Below are 17919 nucleotides of genomic sequence, written 5' to 3' on the forward strand. Positions count from 1 at the left end.
ACTAAACATTGTTCAGACGTCAAACATATTGCATTTTGAAGAGAAACTCTGAAAGTATTTTTATACATACATTCGAGTTCACGGGATGCACGGCGCACCGATTTCTTTGGACTCCTTATGAATGTCTCTCGTACCCGCTCCACATTCACTTCACTCACACTGAGATGTCCTCTTCTCTTTGCCGCGCACAAGCAACCCGTTCTAATGAATTTGTTGTGCCAGTGGTAAATGGCCTTCCTTGGTGGTGGCTTCTTGCCCTACTTGGTTGTAAACATCCGCTGAACAGCTGTAGCACATTTCTTTTTGTAACTCCAACACACAGAAAGTTCGCTCCTCACCTGAACTCGCCATGTCGGCGACAGGCGCTGACTTTCGGCAAATTGCCAAGCTACGCTGTGGCGGTATACATGAAAAAAACTTTCAGGGTTTCTCTTGGAAATGGCACATGTATGATATCTGTACAGTCTTTGGTTCTTGTGCAATAAATAATTGCAACTGTTCCCGGACTTTATGTACACACTGTATTTAGAATATCACACAGCCGCAGATCATCATTTACACTGTTTGTTTACAAAACATACTACGAAGATATTATACACATAATGTGTGACATTCTGTATACTGGAGGAGGCCGAAAAGACGCAAGAGAGGCAGAAAAGCACATATGCAAAAAATCACCAAACATACTAATGTAAACAAATGCACAAGTGCACTTGAAAGTGAGAATAAATTCTCGAACGTGTTCTGCTAAGCAGAAAAATATAAGTAACTGGGGCAGTTTTCATTATTTAAATCAATCTACAAACCACCGCATCTGACCAACGTTTTTGGGCACTTTTCCAATATTGTAAGATAAAGGCAGTAATTGTAAATGATCTCGTTATGAATCGCAATTAGGAATGTCTCTACCTCACTCTCAGGTCACTGACGTTTACGTAAAATGAACCGAGCTATACTATGGACGAAATCTCAACATCCCAGCCTGACTATTCTATTAAGGCAGTCCCCCTATAAATTTGTGGAGTGCCCTGCTTTTACTAACAACTTACCCTGCAGTTCCGTTGAAGTTGGATGCCTGTCCGTGATGCGCCTGTATATTGTGAGTTGTAGGCAGTCACTTACCACAGCCGTCATAGTGAAGTTTGTCGTCTCTGCGAGGTTGATCGTCGCTTTGCTGTACAGCTGAACGGCGTAGTCTCTGTTCCCCTGGTAGGTCGCTTCTGCTGTGAACAGCTGCTCTCCCTCTTCGTCGAAATGGATGGTGATGGCTTGATTACTGAAGTCTATGTCCTGCACGTTGATCTCAACCATAAAGGAGGAGAGGTCGCTGTCCGGTGGGTAGGGCATCGGCAGGCTGCAGTTGTAGCTGGACTGTTCGAACACCGGCGCATGGTTGTTCACGTCCTCCACTGTGATCCTGAAGATCTGAGGGCAGAGATAAGGGCCACGATCATTAAACGACTAACCGCTTAGTTTCATTAAAAATATGTCGTGTTCGATCTGGTCTTAGGTATTATTTTGAGTTAGCACTGTTTCACCTCGTTCGCAAATGAAGTGGTTTGGGCTGATACACAAATAAGAGAAAGGAGAAAGCATACCGCCACAAAACGTGATTCCTCACTATGCTGCATGTCCCTAAAAATATTCTGAGAACACACGGAATGCTCAACTACACTGGAGTGAAAAAGTATAAACTATACACAACTATAAGGGAATGCACGCTTTCTCGGAGAATTTCTATGATGATCTCTTTTCAGGTTTATCAGCCGAGTCAAGGCGTCGTTCTGTGGCAACATTTCGACAAGTTTCCTACTCGTCATCTTCGCCTGAAGACGACGAGTAAGGAAGTTGTTGAAACGTTGCCGCAGAACGACGCGCTGACCCTGCTGATAACCTAGAAGAATTCATCGTACACACAACTAAAGGGCAACAGATAAAAGTAGCCAGTGTTAAGTATAAAGGAAATGCAGAGAAATTACAGAAACAAAGAGCTAAAGAGGACTTGCCATTTATTTAAAATGAAAAATATATTTATAGAAGATGCTGAAAGTTACCACCTGCAACATCAATACACAGCTGTGCACATCTAAAGATATTCAGATACACCCGGCGTAAAATTCGGATATCGAAGGCGGGAACTTCATGACTGGTGTTGCCTGTCAGTTCCTGTATTGTGTGTGGACTTATTTCATAGACATTATTCTTCAAACGTCCCCACAGGAAAAAATATCACATGTTGTTAGATCCGGCAAACGTTTTGGCCGTAAAAGTTTGCTGACAGTTCGTTCCTCAGTGCAGACGTCATCGGCTAGTTCCAGGGATACCATAGATTTGTGGTATGTCGCCCCATCTTTCTGGAAGAATCAGTATTGTCTTTCATATTCATTGAGCTGATTACAAATTCTATCAGAAATTTCCATTTATGTAACCGTGTTAAGGATACTGTCAAAAAAATACCGGTCCAATGATGCTCTTTCCTATTGCTACACACCAAACGCCTATTTTTTAGTCAAGGAGTTGTTGCTGACACACAATGTTACGGTTCTCCGTTGCCCTGGACCTCGTGTTCTGTGAATTTACATGATCAGAAAGATGAAACCATGCTACATTACTCATGATGTACTGGGAAGGGTCTAACAAACCATCGTCGACGTTATTCGAAAGCCACGTGCAGTAGGCCTAATCCACACGTTTCTGACCGTCGTCCTCCCGTAATCGCCGCACAACCATCACACGATATGGTTTCATACTAAGACTTTTCAGTACCCGCTGGCAACTCCTGCTACTTACATGCGGCAATTTTTATACAGACACTGTATTGCTCTCTTTGCTATCTCCCTGTCCGGATGCTGACCCCGAAAATTTCGCAAGTTTCCTTAACCTGTTTTCACATATGCTTCCACAATTTCAATTCTTTCTTCTGTCAACAAATTTTGAAGACCGCATACAGAAACGTCTGACTTCGCTAATGAAATAAACTGAAATGCTGACAGAAGAATGCTAACAATCGATTATTTCCTAAAACTGTCCCATTGTTGTTGTTGCTTACTCCATTTCAGAAGTCGAAATATTGCATTCGAATGGAAAGGGAAGGCGGTAAATTTTTAACTGCGCCATCCTGTAGTTTAATCTAGACGTTTCTTCTACGATAATTTGTTGTATAATGTATAAGACATTGTCTTCTTTTCTTTACACATTAAAAAGTCGTAGAGAATAATTTTCGTCCCACTCAACATGTGCATCTTTTGAACTGTTTTCAACTTACCCCCTCGACACGGTACTTTTAAAGAGTGTAAGAGTGAATGCTTTGTTGCCAACCCTGGTGAATCAACATTTCTCAAACTCAAGCGAGGCTGAGAGAGATACAGAGGGCCCAAACGAGAGAGAAGAAGAATAAGTTCTCCTTATTTTGTAACAAATTGATTGACTACTGTAAAAACCAGAATCTGAATTCTAACCCCACTCTGGCGCTAATTTTTAACTTGTCAGATCTAAAGACACTGATTGTCTGGATAGAGGTAGTGGTTATGTGGAACGATAGTCAAAGGTGGGTAACGAACGTATATCATGTTAATACAAAATTCTTCACAATTATTTCGATTATTTTGTACTTTGACTCTCACGTTTACGACTTTTAGCCCTCATCTGAAGTTTTTAAATAACTGAAGTATACATCATTCAGAGGAGAGAGTCCTTCCTCTTCTCAGAATTTTTGTCCCGTCTCTGACTCCACCACATCATTTCTCTTCTAACCACCTACCACATCTATGTCATGGCAGAGACATTTACGTGTCAGATTATGTTGTACATAGGTGCATGAGTTATATGAATTATTAACTGCTCAGCTTATATTTGTAGCCATCTATTTCTTTGAAGAAATGACACATATTACTAATGTATTGTGAAAAGTTATTTTCAGCAAATAAAAAAGGAAAAAAACGGACTAATTTCATTAACATCAAAGAAATGACAATTTTAAACATACACATCTGATTATCAGTACCAAATACTTGTGAAGCCTGACAGTATCAGGAAAGGAGACAGCGAGCGGTCTCAACGTAATTCATAAAATTCAAAAAATTACAGAAAACACTTTTATTGCCTAGACCGCAATTTGCGTTAGACAATTAAAACATGGTGAATAGTTTCGGTCATCAACCATCTTCAGAACGTTCGTAATGCAGGTAAATGTGCATTGGACAGTGTCTATAGTGAACATCAAACAGAAATATGCATTCGTATCAACAAACAGCTAGACTAAGGCAACTGTCATATTAAAAACAACATCAAGGACGAACCAGTTCGTAAACTATAATCTTGCGAGATGCAGGTAAAAAAGAGCTGGGATAGTTTCATAAGTAAAATCGAATCGGTCATTCATTCTATGCTTTTGTAAAACAGCTAATACAGTGAGAAAGCTTTGTGCAGCGGAAACAAAAATCAAAAAGCGTTCTACATCCTGGCTGACAAGAGAGTAATCCATTGTAAAATATAAAATAGCCATCGTTACATTGTATGTACTCGTTCTTGACAGAAATAAGATGAAACCAGCCCATGTAGACTGGCAGTACGTTCCCGTTCTAAGAATGATAGAGTTATCTAGTTGCAATTCTACTTAGGCAACTGCTCCCTCCACCCCCCACCCCCACATCTTTTTTACTTGCGTCTCACAAGATTGTGGGTTACGACCTGGCTCGCCCTTGATGATGCTTTTAACGTCAGTGTTGTCCTACTGCGGTTGCTTTTTAATACGAGTGCATGTTTTCGCATGATGTTCCTACTAACACTCTTCAATGCATATTCACGTGCTTTTACGATCTGAAGACGGTCGTTGTACCCAACCGAAACTAGTGAAATGGTTCAAATGCTTCAAATGCTCTGAGCACTATGGGGCTTAACATCTGAGGTCATCAGTCCCCTAGACTTAGAACTACTTAAACCTAACTAACGTAAGGACACCACACACATCCATGCCCGAGGCAGGATTCGAACCTGCGACCGTAGCAGCAGCGCGGTTCCAGACTGAAGCGCCTAGAACCGCTCGGCCACAACGGCCGGTCCGATATTACTCATCATGATTTAATTGTCTAATGTAATTTCTCATCTAGACAGTAAAGTTTTTTGAATAAATATTTTTTAATTTCAACAAATCACAAGATACACCGCACATATCTTAGATACTTACAAACGGAACGGTGTTCCCATCACTGCAACTAAACTGGACTCCGACGTCGATTATGGACTGAAACAGAACAGTTACACATTCCATTAAATGTTTATTACTCTCTCTTTGTATACAGGCGCTTAACTGGAACCTCAGTGTAAGACGGAATTGTTGTTGTTGTTGTGGTCTTCAGTCCAGTGACTGGTTTGATGCAGCTCTCCATGCTACTCTACCCTGTGCAAGTTTCTTCATCTCCCAGTACCTGCTGCAACCTACATCCTTCTGAATCTGCTTAGTGTATTCATACCTTGGTCTCCCTCTACGATTTTTACCCTCCACGATGCCCTCCGATATTAAATTGGTGATCCCTTGATGCCTCAGAATATGCCCTACCAACCGATCCCTTCTTCTAGTCAAGTGGTGCCACAAACTTCTCTTCTCCCCAATCCTATTCAATACCTCCTCATTAGTTATGTGATCTACCCATCTAATCTCCAGCATTCTTCTGTAGCACCACATTTCGAAAACTTCTATTCTCTTCTTCTCCAAACTAGTTATCATCCACGTTTCACTTCGACACATGCTCCATACAAATACTTTCAGAAACGAGTCCCTGACACATAAATCTGTACTCGATGTTAACAAATTTCTCTTCTTCAGAAACGCTTTCCTTGCCATTGCCAGTCTACATTTTATATCCTCTCTACTTCGACCATCATCAGCTATTTTGCTCCCCAAATAGCAAAACTCCTTTACTACTTTAAGTGTCTCATTTCCTAATCTAATTCCCTCAGCATCACCCGATTTAATTCGACTTCGTTCCACTATCCTCGTTTTGCTTTTGTTGGTGTTCATCTTATATCCTCCTTTCAAGACACTGACGATACCGTTCAACTGCTCTTCCAGGTCCTTTGCTGTCTCTGACAGAATTACAGTGTCATCGGCAAACCTCAAAGTTTTAATTTTTTCTCCATGGATTTTAATTCCTACTCCGAATTTTTCTTTTGTTTCCTTTACTGCTTGCTCAGTATACAGATTGAATAACATCGGGGATAGGCTACAACCCTGTCTCACTCCCTATGTGGGGCGGCGAGTTTGGTTGGGGGAATATTTGTTGCTGTATAAAAGCTTGCATGTTGAATCAGTTTCTGGCTTTTAGAATGTTGTTAATGCTGTCTTTCGCCGTTCTCAACACTGGCTCTCTAATTCCTTTTTAGCCCCCAGAAAGTGATTTAACAAAACGTGAAGCCTGCAATTAGAGTTCCTAGTGCCCACTTCATCTGAGAGTTTCATTATAGCTGCAGCTTATAACTCTGAGGAATTAGGAGATTGTCCGGGATTTCTAATCAAAAACAATTTTCCAAAATAGTTGGGTATATTCTCAAAGTCACAAATAAAAAACACAAGTATCCCTACAACCTAACTAACAGAGCAGTTCAGAGTCTAATGCGCTGATGCAACTATAAATGTCCGAATTAAATGTTAAAAAGAATGCTCGCCATAATTTGATGAGAGTATTTCATCAAACGCCACGCTAAATATTTGGTAGAATGTCTGTCCCGCGACGGCACGTGAAAATACGACACTACGCAAACTGAAGCTAGATAATGAAAATCATCCCAGAATTAACACTTTACTTGAAATGATTTCATGGTTCCATGTATCTCTAGTAACTTAATACGGCACCCGAGGCTGTTTATCGCAGTGATACCGATGCGGCGCGACTGCCGACACAGATGGCGTGTCATTCAGCGTCTGGAGAGAACTGGGGCCTTGCTTCCTCGCGCAGCGTTCTTATATATAAAGCCGCGGTGCGGACGGCTAAGGGAACGCCTCATCAAATCGGCTCTCCCGAGTAACTGCTGGGCTAGTAACGCACCACTTCAAGTTACATAATAAAGTATAGCTTCTTTTGCTGACGGCCGATGAAGCTCTTAATTTAAATGTGCACTCAGCACGCAGGTAAGTATTGATAATAAATTTTTGACGTGGCTAAGTTAAATATTTTGGGTGAGAAAATTAATTTAATTACCCTGCACGCAGCAGATGAGCTCTGAACTGTCCCTTTTGAGATCCGCTATCGCTATAATTTTATAGGTATTCAAAAGAAACTTTTCACATCTTCATAGTCATAGCGGACCTCCAACCTATTTAAATCTAAACATCCTAGCCTTATTTACTAGCCTACTTAATCTATCTTGCTTCCTTCAGTTTTGAGACGAAAACCACAAAATCATGAATTTCCACTAAAATCTTAATTTGTGAAATCCAAAGTACTGTTTTTATTAAATCATTATGAAAGATGAATCTAAATATAAATTTTGAAGTCTCTAGCTCTTTTCTGTTGCGCCAATGATTTTTACAGAAAAACGTTCAAATTTCGGAAATGGCTGAAGTTATCGAACTGATATTTAACACATATTAATTTAGTATTATTTCTGACATGCCAGAAAAGTTTTAGGTCATTTGCTTGATTTTTAAGGTATTGCGCAACATTTATGACGTCAGAGCTAGTTACAGCAGACTGGCTGGCACACAATGGAAACTGATGTGAATTTACTACAGCGTGAGTAGGCTGCTTCCCTACATCACCCTCTACTTAATTTTTTTGTTTATGAATGTTAATGAATGAAAAAAAAATTAATTACAAAAAGGGAAGCAAGAGTACATTTTAACTTCCTATGAAAAATCAAAATTGAAATGTAAATATGTAGAAACATTAAAAGAAAACTGATTACCTACATTAATTATTTAAATTGTGGGCATGTTCACTGCCTTTTAAACAATGTCATTACTCAAAATTTTAAGCAAAGTCAATGAAATATTTTGGCATACATATTGCCTTAGACAAACAAACACATACAAATTGAAAAATTATGAAAATCTTAGATCCATTAAATACATTAAATATATTTTTACATACACAAATTCAAAGAAAATAACATGATACATAAACAGATGATTATCTCTTAGCAGTCTTTTCTAAACCTGAAAGAAAAGTTTACAAATAATTTTTACACACGTGGTTGTAGCCGCTTTGGCTGGCGTCCTACACTTCCATTCACAAGGGTAGAGGAGGGGAAGTTGCTATGGTGTGCGTCCTTCACGTTCTCTCTAAATTACATGGGGAAAGGGGAGGGGTCACTGTGAGTTGTGTCCAAGTCACTCCACGCTTTCACACAGCTACCAGGCTGTAATTATCTGGTTTGTCCTGTATAACAAACAAAAAGAGTGCCTCAGACTCTATTCACTTAATATCTATGGGTGGGTCACAATGAAATGAGGATATATACATTTTATCCTTTAATATTTTACTGGAACAAAGTTAACAGAACTTTTTCAGTATTACTCTCGCGGTTACTTAATTGTCATAAAATCGTTAAACAAATGGCTCAAAACGCTTTTAGTCATTTACTAGAGAAAATTTATGCTCCTAAGGCATACAATCATAAATCATATTTAATCTGAATTTATTATTTCTGGGCCGGAACTCTGAACCAATGCTCGGTACATTCCTGATACATTTGTATTACTTAACTGACTCATCTTTGATTACCTTATTTTTAGAGATAGTATGAGTATGATTAGTGGTTGTTTTCTCAGCTTCTTTGTACATGTGAGTAACTTTTGGTAATAGTACAGTTGTGGGTGTTCAAAACACACTACGTTTAGTTGACTACAAAATCCACTTATTGGTCCTCTGCTGTTGTCAGTTCCACATCTGCAATTAGGTACTTACTTACTTTGAAGTGTATTTATGCTGAGCTAAAAATAATGTTTTTACTTCTTTCATTATGTTATTCAATTACGTTGCTAGTCTATGTACATATTTAACACTCACTCTATTAATATTTAAAGCATAGGATAGCACATTTATTTCATATCTTTAGTGTATTGCAGCTGATCAGTTTGCTCACGTGGCAATCCATTTCCACTCGATCGGACGCTGTAACCACAGGTAGTCTCTCTCGACTTACCACTAAAATGCATCAAGTAATTATGGACATGCGTAATGCTAATTTCCTTAAACCTATAGGACACCATGAGCTGCTCTGTCTCATCTAACATAAGGGTACCTATGGTCGCATTCACGCCTCCAACTCATAACCTCAATACGTGTAGGTGTATCCTGTCACACACTACACCAAAATAATGGCCAGCTCCAACCTTATAAATACTTCAGGGACGTGTCCTTCACGTCTCAACCACAAACACTGTTCAATTCTATTACACTGCCTTTCCTTGCTACACCAGGTGAGTTTATTCTTACAAATTATCTGCATATTTTTCATAACACTAAGCACTCTCTCTTACTATTTCTTAGTTAGCTCTAATTCATACACTAGGTTTCACTACCACTTCAGATCCTGCTTGAACATGAATTTGTACATCTTTTTAAATTACTATTGTGGGACCATTTCCAATAAAACAACACTTTGTACTTATAATATTACCAGGGTTCTATACATAATTGTTACTCAAATACATTTTATCTTATTTTACGTCATACTTTTCTGTTGTTTGTCACTATTAGGTTTGTCATATCAGGTTTTGTTCTTCACTAATCGGTAGATAGAATGGTTACAGAACTCATGGCTTGATAGCCATGACAGAAAATTTTCATGTGTTGGAAAGAAGAGGTCAACACTTTTGGGGACAGGAAAGATGAAGAATGAGTGAGACCTGAAATGGAAAGAAGATCTCACACAGCTGGGACTGCACAGCTGCCACCCTGTGTAGAGGTTACAGAACAACCTCCTCCCTACAGCATTCATTAGCTTAATGCTGTATTGATAACCATACCGGAAAATTTAATGTATGAAAGAAGAGGTCGAAATTTTTGAGGATAGGAAAGATGAAGAATGAGTGAGACCTGAAAGGGAAAGAAGATCTCACACAGCTGGGACTGCACAGCTGCCACACTGTGTAGAGGTTACAGAACAACCTCTTCCCTACAGCATTCATTCACTACCTATGAATTTCTTTAGGTCGATCACGTTCCTGAGACCTAATAGTTTCTTACTTTTAGGGTACTCTAGCCTATATGCATTGGCATGTGGTTTTCCTATGATCCTGAAAGGTCCTTGGTATACGAACATGAATTTCTTTGCTTCTGCATTTACTTTCTTTGATTTTTCTTTGGTTTTGACAAGGACTAACTGACCTATTTCAAAACTAGTAGGTACAGCTTTTGCGTCATGACGCTTCTTCCTTTCCAACGCTCTTTTTCTCATATTTGCCCTAGCCTTTAGTTTCTTCTCGTCTGTGGATATTTGCGTTAGCATAGGGAATTCTACCATATCGGCAATCACATTGTGCGGTTCTTGGCCAAACATCAATTCGCAAGGTGCAAAACCAGTTGCATCATGTCTTAAGTTGTTAGTTACATTCTCAAAATACTTAATGTGCTCTGCCCAACTTGAGTGTTTCCGAGCACAATAAGTTCTGCAAAGCCTATTCAATTCTCTCATAATACGTTCACTCATATTTCCTTGGGGGAAATACGCAGATATTTTCAGATGTTTCACGCCGGCCTTATCTAGACATTCCTTAAATCTATCAGAAGTAAATTGAGGCCCATTGTCTGACAGCAAATTCTTCGGAACGCCAACGTTCACGAAGAAATCTTTTTCCAACTTCTCAACCAATGTTTTTGCATTTGCTCTTTTAATTGGGTATAGCTTAACATATTTACTGAATCCATCCACAACAACAAAAACATGGGTGCAACCACCTCTCGAAACAGGAAGAGGGCCAAACAAATCACAAGCCAGTAATTCTAGGGTTTCAGTTGGCTCTACTGAATGCATATCTCCTTGTATTCTGGTGTTAGCAGCACGGACTTTCTGGCACACTACACAAGAGGCTAGACGCTTAGCCACATGGCGGTACATGTTGTCAAACACAACCCTCTCTTTCAATTTTGCAATGCACTTCTTTGCACCGTAGTGACCATACCTCAGGTGTACATAGTCGATTAGTAAGTCTACATGTTGTGAGGGAAGGCACAGTTTCCACTCAGAAACACCTACCTTTCTCCTTCTAAACAGAATACCTTTATGCAGACAATAGTATTGCGAAACCTTAGGATAGTTCGCATTTCCTAAATAGCTCTTCACTAATTTCAGTTGGTCATCTGCATTCTGTTCACGTCTCAAGTTCTTAATCACTCTCTTTAATGCACTTGCTTCCTTTACTTCGTGCAATGCAAACATTCGAACTTCATTTGGGTCTGTTGCTGTAATTCCCGCGTCATCACAGAGCTCCGCACTTCTAGTTAACCCATCAGCTACCAGATTGTCTTTCCCCTGAATATATCTAACTTCAAGGTCAAACTGCTGGAGATACAATGACCATCTTACCAAACGAGCATTCCTTAACTTACAGGTCTTTAAAAAGGTCAACGCCTTATGGTCACTGTAAACAATTATCTTATGACCTAATAGATACTGCTCAAACTTCTGTACCCCAAATACAATTGCCAATGCTTCTAGTTCTGAGATGCCATAATTTCTCTCTGCTGCCTGTAAAGATCGACTTGCGAAAGCTATAGTCTTGTGCACTTCTTGTTTGTTCTCTATTTCTACTTGGAATATCTCCACAGCTATGCCATAGCCACTAGCATCAACAGACATACAGAATGGTTTTTCAAAATCAGGATGATGTAAAATTGGACTATTAATTAAAGATTGTTTAAGCACCTCGAACGCCTGTTGACATTCTGCTGTCCAAACCCAAGGGGTATTCTTTTTCAGCAGGAGGTGAAGACAGGGAGCATTAAAAGCCTGATCACTAACAAAACGCCTATAGAAGCCGAACAGACCGAACATCGATCTCAACTGCTTCTTGTTTCTGGGAGCCTCAAATTTTTCAATGACTGCTAGCTTTCCTGGGTCAGGCAGAATACGTTTTCCACTTATCCTATATCCCAAGAAACCTATTTCCTCTTTAACGCACTCTGTCTTTTCAATCTTTAGTTTCATGCCACCTCTCTCAATAGCCTCTAACACTTCCTTTAATAAAGCTATGTGTTCTTCCCAGGTAGGAGTTGCTATTAACAGATCATCGACGTAGACTGTTATTTTATTACTTAAAGCTGGTCCTAAAACATGGCACATCACACGTACGAAGGCACAAACAGAGATATTAAGTCCGAAAGGTACCACACGGTATTGGTAACAAACTCCTTCGTACAAGAAAGCTGTGTACTTCCTTGAACTTTCCGCCAGTGGCAAATTCCAATATCCACACGTGATGTCCATAGAAGTTAAGAATTTTACTCCCCGGAATTTTTGCAATAACTCGTCCATGTTCTGCGGTCTATCACTTTCCCTAACCACTATTTCGTTCAACCAACGAGCGTCCAAGACCAATCTGACACTCCCGTCTCTTTTTGGTACAACTACAAGAGGATTATTGTACTCACTGACCGCTTTTTCAATCACACCCCACTCCAGCATTCTCTGTATCTCCTTTCGAACTGCCTCCTTCCTAGCTACATGTATTTGGTATGGCTTCCTGAAAAACACTTGGCCGGGTTTCACCTTTAACTGACATTCATAACCTTTGACTATGCCAGGTCGATCTGAAAATACCTTATGATGCCTTTTTAGAAACTGTCTCAGTTCTTCCTTCTGATTGGCTGGAATCTTATCGATTTCCTGCAATTTAGCTTCTATTTTGTCTAAAATAAATGCTTCTTCTTCTTCTGTGTTCAGCTTACTTGTACTAAGATTAACACTATCGTCCCAATATCTCCTATTTTTCACAACTCGTATAGGCAGCTCCCAAGTTTCATCATCAGTTACTACATGTTTATCACTAAAAGGGACTGTAATTACTCCGGTTATCGGCAAGACCATTTTTAACTGGCTTCTTTCAAAGTCAACAACACTCTGATATTTTGACAAGAAATCTACGCCAATTAAAACCTCAATACTGAGATTGTTTACAATTAAACATGGATGATCAATTAAATTACCATTAATGTTAAAGGGCAGCAAAGCTTCTTGCTTTACTGTTTTTGACACCTTGCCAGTAGCACCAATTATTCTTAGTCCTGATACCCTCATTACTGTAAGCTTGTCTTTACCAGGTAATGCATCAAAGAAGGACTGAGATATTGCACTCACCTCACTTCCACTGTCTAAGAGACAATGTACATTGATACCCAACATATTTACTATTATTATAGGGTGGCTTATTCTAGGTTGTACAGGTGGTTCCTCAACTTCATCTAATAATTCCTTTTGGATTTGTCTCCAACTAAAGTGATCAACATCTGTCTTCATTACATTTAGGTCACAGTGTGTAGGGGTTTCCTGAATTACATTTTCAGCTGCCTTTTCCAGTCGGTCTATTAATTTTAAATCGAAACATCGCACGACTTCATTACATTTAGTTTGCTGAACATGACCCAAATTACTGTAGTCTGAGCGACTCTGCGCCTCCAGACCGGGCATAACACTAGTTACAGCTAAACCACTTTCACCATTATCGTCGGTTTCCTTCTCAAGTGACAACTGGTCACAGCTACTGGGTTCATCGACCCCCAACAGCCTACCCTCTACATCCTCACTTATCTCCTGTCCTAAATCTATTAGTACATTATCAACATCCTGCACAGGCACTTTAGATAAGAGCACATCATCTTCATCGTAAATATAAGCATGAATTTCTTCTGCTTCTTCACCTGTCAATTCAGTATTTTGTAGCTCCTCCCTATCGTTACACTGCTGCGCCTTCTCTTGCTCTTCCCACTTAGAAAGCGTCTCTAACACGGTATCTATCAAATACTGTGAGTGATCTAATATTTCTGCTGTATTCTTAGGTGCTACCGACTCTTCATCCACATGTTCAGTTTGAGTATTCTGATCTGTCTTACCAATTCCCGTAACTACTGGCTTAGGAAAAGTAACCGCCTGGTGAGCGCCAGTGTCCTCATAGACGGGAACTAGTTTTCCTGCCTCGGCCTACTGCTGTTTCCTTTAGTTTCATTATAGTTAGCTGGCATAGCATTGCTTTCCGTACTGTTGTTTACATGCATATTTCTGTTTGGAACAACATTATTATCCCTTGGACGCCATTGTTGGTTCTGATAATTATTTCCCCAATTCCTACCCCTCTTAGGATGGCGAACACCTACTGTTCTGATGTTTACGTTGCCATTTTGCTCGTTCCTAAAATTACTACTATTGTTATTAGCATTTCTGTTATTACGTGCTTGCTCCTCATTGGCAGCAACACGTTCTACACGTTCCAGATATTTAATGAAACGATCCAGATTGTCTCTAGGGGCTGATATAATACTAGTTTGCCAATACCACGGCAGTTTGGCTTCAAGACCTAGTATAATCATTTCAGGTTTTAGCTTTTCGTCCAAATGTGACAAACGTGAGATCCATGACCTAGCAAACTCTTTAATTGATTCCTTGCCTGCATTGAAGCGTTTTCCACTCCAAAATTCTCTCAACACTTCATTTTGCTTGTTACTAGACCAATACTCATTAATGAAAGCAGTTTTAAACTCCGCTAATGTTTTACACTTCAACATAACATCAGCTGACCAACGCATGGCGTCACCTGCTAAATGGCTTCTAATAAATGAGATTTCCTCTCGTTCAGACCAAGTTGGTGGAATCACATCTTCAAAATCGTTCCAGAAATCTAGCGAGTGGATATTTTTATCTGGATCAAACCGCAAGAACTGCCGACACCCGATAAAAGCGGCGTTTGCAGCTACAACTTGTTGTATACTACCATTACCAGAAGTTACTGAAGCTACTTTACTCTCAATGTTAGCAATGTTAGTACTAACATTTTCTACTCCCATTTCAACATTATCTACTCTTTGCACAATATGAGTAGTATCAGTTTTGATTGCATCTATGTCTGCTTGACATATGTTTACCTTTATATTAACATCTTTAAATCTATCTGAGCACAGTTCAGATTCCGCCTCGATCTTTTCTGTTAACTTGTGCTCCAGCTTCGCATCTTCCATTTGGAAGTCTTTGCGAACCTCAGCAACTTCGGATTTTACTGTTTTATACATGGCCGAAAATTGTTGAGCAACCTTTTTCTTAATATCCTCATGATTGTAATCAATTTTATAATTCAAACTGTCTAGATCCTCTTTCAATTTATTACAACCAGCCTTGAAGGTATCGTCCATTACCTCCAATCGTTTATTAAAATTAGTTTGGCTGGCCATAATCTCAGACTTTAATTCAGCATTACTGCTTTTGACCTGTTCACTTATTTCAGACTTTAATTCAGCATTATTGGATTCTAATTTATTGTCCATTGCCTCGAACCGTTTATTAAAATTTGTTTGACTGGCCACCATTTCAGACTTTAATTCAGCATTACTGGCAGCTATTGCTTGTAATATAACATTTAAATCAACAGCCCCGGCATCTTTGGGTTGCCCACTAGCTGCCTTTTTATCACACTCAGGTGACGAAAAACTAGCTCCAACACCAGAATCATCAAAACTAAATGAAACTTCTGATTGATTAGTCATATCTAACTTCTCCTGCTTAAATTCTACTATCTCTGATGACTGTTTCATTTTTAATTCATCAGAGAAACTATCATCCAATAAATTTGCAATTTCTACTTTCTGCTTTACTACAGGGGTCTCTATTATTGAATCATTGCCCCTTTTTAAACTACTGTCAGGAGACAATATTTCATATTTCACCTTAACATTACTACTTTCATGCATGTTTACACTTGAACCGTTGTCTGGATTTACATTTCCCTCAAGAGACATAGGTTCTAATTTAAGTTTAAACTCGGTTTCTTTTGGCGGTTCCATCGCCGACAGTCTTTTAGTGCAGGTTAGTAAAATTTTTAGCAGCTTTTCACTTAACTTAGTTCCTTCTGCACGAAGTTGTCGGCGCGGCGTACCAGGATTACTGATGCGACGTGGCACGTTGAACTGCAGACGGCACTCCAACGGCTGTTGTGTGTTTGCGTGGCCCGTAACTACAGGCGCGGCTCCGGCTGCTGCGGCTGACGACTGCGGTGCGGCGAAACTGGCTACTCGCGATGCCAGCAGCAACGCTAGACTCAGTGCCAGCTCCGTCAATCCAGATGCGTTGTTAATCCAATTGCGTCGTCCACATGCACACGTAACACTTTCACTGTTCTATTACTCAGCTGCGTGTCGCATTTCACTCGCGAATCCGAATAGTTAAAAATCACTTTCACTTAGTTGATTTCCCGGCCGATGCACCATATGTGGTGCGGCAAGTTTGAGAGAATTGAAAATTATTGTTGCTGTACAAATGTTTGTTTGTTGAATCAGTTTCTGGCTTTTAGAATGTTGTTAATGCTGTCTTTCGCCGTTCTCAACACTGGCTCTCTAATTCCTTTTTAGCCCCCAGAAAGTGATTTAACAAAACGTGAAGCCTGCAATTAGAGTTCCTAGTGCCCACTTCATCTGAGAGTATCATTATAGCTGCAGCTTATAACTCTGAGGAATTAGGAGATTGTCCAGGATTTCTAATCAAAAACAATTTTCCAAAATAGTTGGGTATATTCTCAAAGTCACAAATAAAAAACACAAGTATCCCTACAACCTAACTAACAGAGCAGTTCAGAGTCTAATGCGCTGATGCAACTATAAATGTCCGAATTAAATGTTAAAAAGAATGCTCGCCATAATTTGATGAGAGTATTTCATCAAACGCCACGCTAAATATTTGGTAGAATGTCTGTCCCGCGACGGCACGTGAAAATACGACACTACGCAAACTGAAGCTAGATAATGAAAATCATCCCAGAATTAACACTTTACTTGAAATGATTTCATGGTTCCGCATATCTCGAGTAACTTAATACGGCACCCGAGGCTGTTTATCGCAGTGATACCGATGCGGCGCGACTGCCGACACAGATGGCGTGTCATTCAGCGTCTGGAGAGAACTGGGGCCTTGCTTCCTCGCGCAGCGCTCTTATATATAAAGCCACGGTGCGGACGGCTAAGGGAACGCCTCATCAAATCGACTCTCCCGAGTAGCCGCTGGGCTAGTAACGCACCACTTCAAGTTACATAATAAATTATAGCTTCTTTTGCTGATGGCCGATGAAGCTCTTAATTTAAATGTGCACTCAGCACGCAGGTAAGTATTGATAATAAATTTTTGACGTGGCTAAGTTAAATATTTTGGGCGAGAGAATTAATTTAATTACCCTGCACGCAGCAGATGAGCTCTGAACTGTCCCTTTTGAGATCCGCTATCGCTATAATTTTATAGGTATTCAAAAGAAACTTTTCACATCTTCATAGTCATAGCGGACCTCCAACCTATTTAAATCTAAACATCCTAGCCTTATTTACTAGCCTACTTAATCTATCTTGCTTCCTTCAGTTTTGAGACGAAAACCACAAAATCATGAATTTCCACTAAAATCTTAATTTGTGAAATCCAAAGTACTGTTTTTATTAAATCATTATGAAAGATGAATCTAAATATAAATTTTGAAGTCTCTAGCTCTTTTCTGTTGCGCCAATGATTTTTACAGAAAAACGTTCAAATTTCGGAAATGGCTGAAGTTATCGAACTGATATTTAACACATATTAATTTAGTATTATTTCTGACATGCCAGAAAAGTTTTAGGTCATTTGCTTGATTTTTAAGGTATTGCGCAACATTTATGACGTCAGAGCTAGTTACAGCAGACTGGCTGGCACACAATGGAAACTGATGTGAATTTACTACAGCGTGAGTAGGCTGCATCCCTA

General features: G+C 39.6%; 1 protein-coding gene across 1 annotated transcript in view; it reads right to left on the minus strand.

Moving 5' to 3' along the window:
* Positions 1-17919, minus strand: part of LOC126203685 (uncharacterized) — a 70485-nt gene that overhangs the window by 35395 nt on the left and 17171 nt on the right. The window contains exons 3-4 of the mRNA XM_049938052.1: positions 5186-5242; positions 1123-1425 (exon numbers count right to left, since the gene is read on the minus strand). Of these exons, the coding sequence (XP_049794009.1) occupies positions 1123-1425; positions 5186-5242 (360 nt within the window). The remainder of the gene's footprint in view (positions 1-1122; positions 1426-5185; positions 5243-17919) is intronic.

This window comes from Schistocerca nitens, chromosome 9 (genome assembly GCF_023898315.1).
Source record: "Schistocerca nitens isolate TAMUIC-IGC-003100 chromosome 9, iqSchNite1.1, whole genome shotgun sequence".
In the NCBI taxonomy this organism is placed as follows: domain Eukaryota; kingdom Metazoa; phylum Arthropoda; class Insecta; order Orthoptera; family Acrididae; genus Schistocerca; species Schistocerca nitens.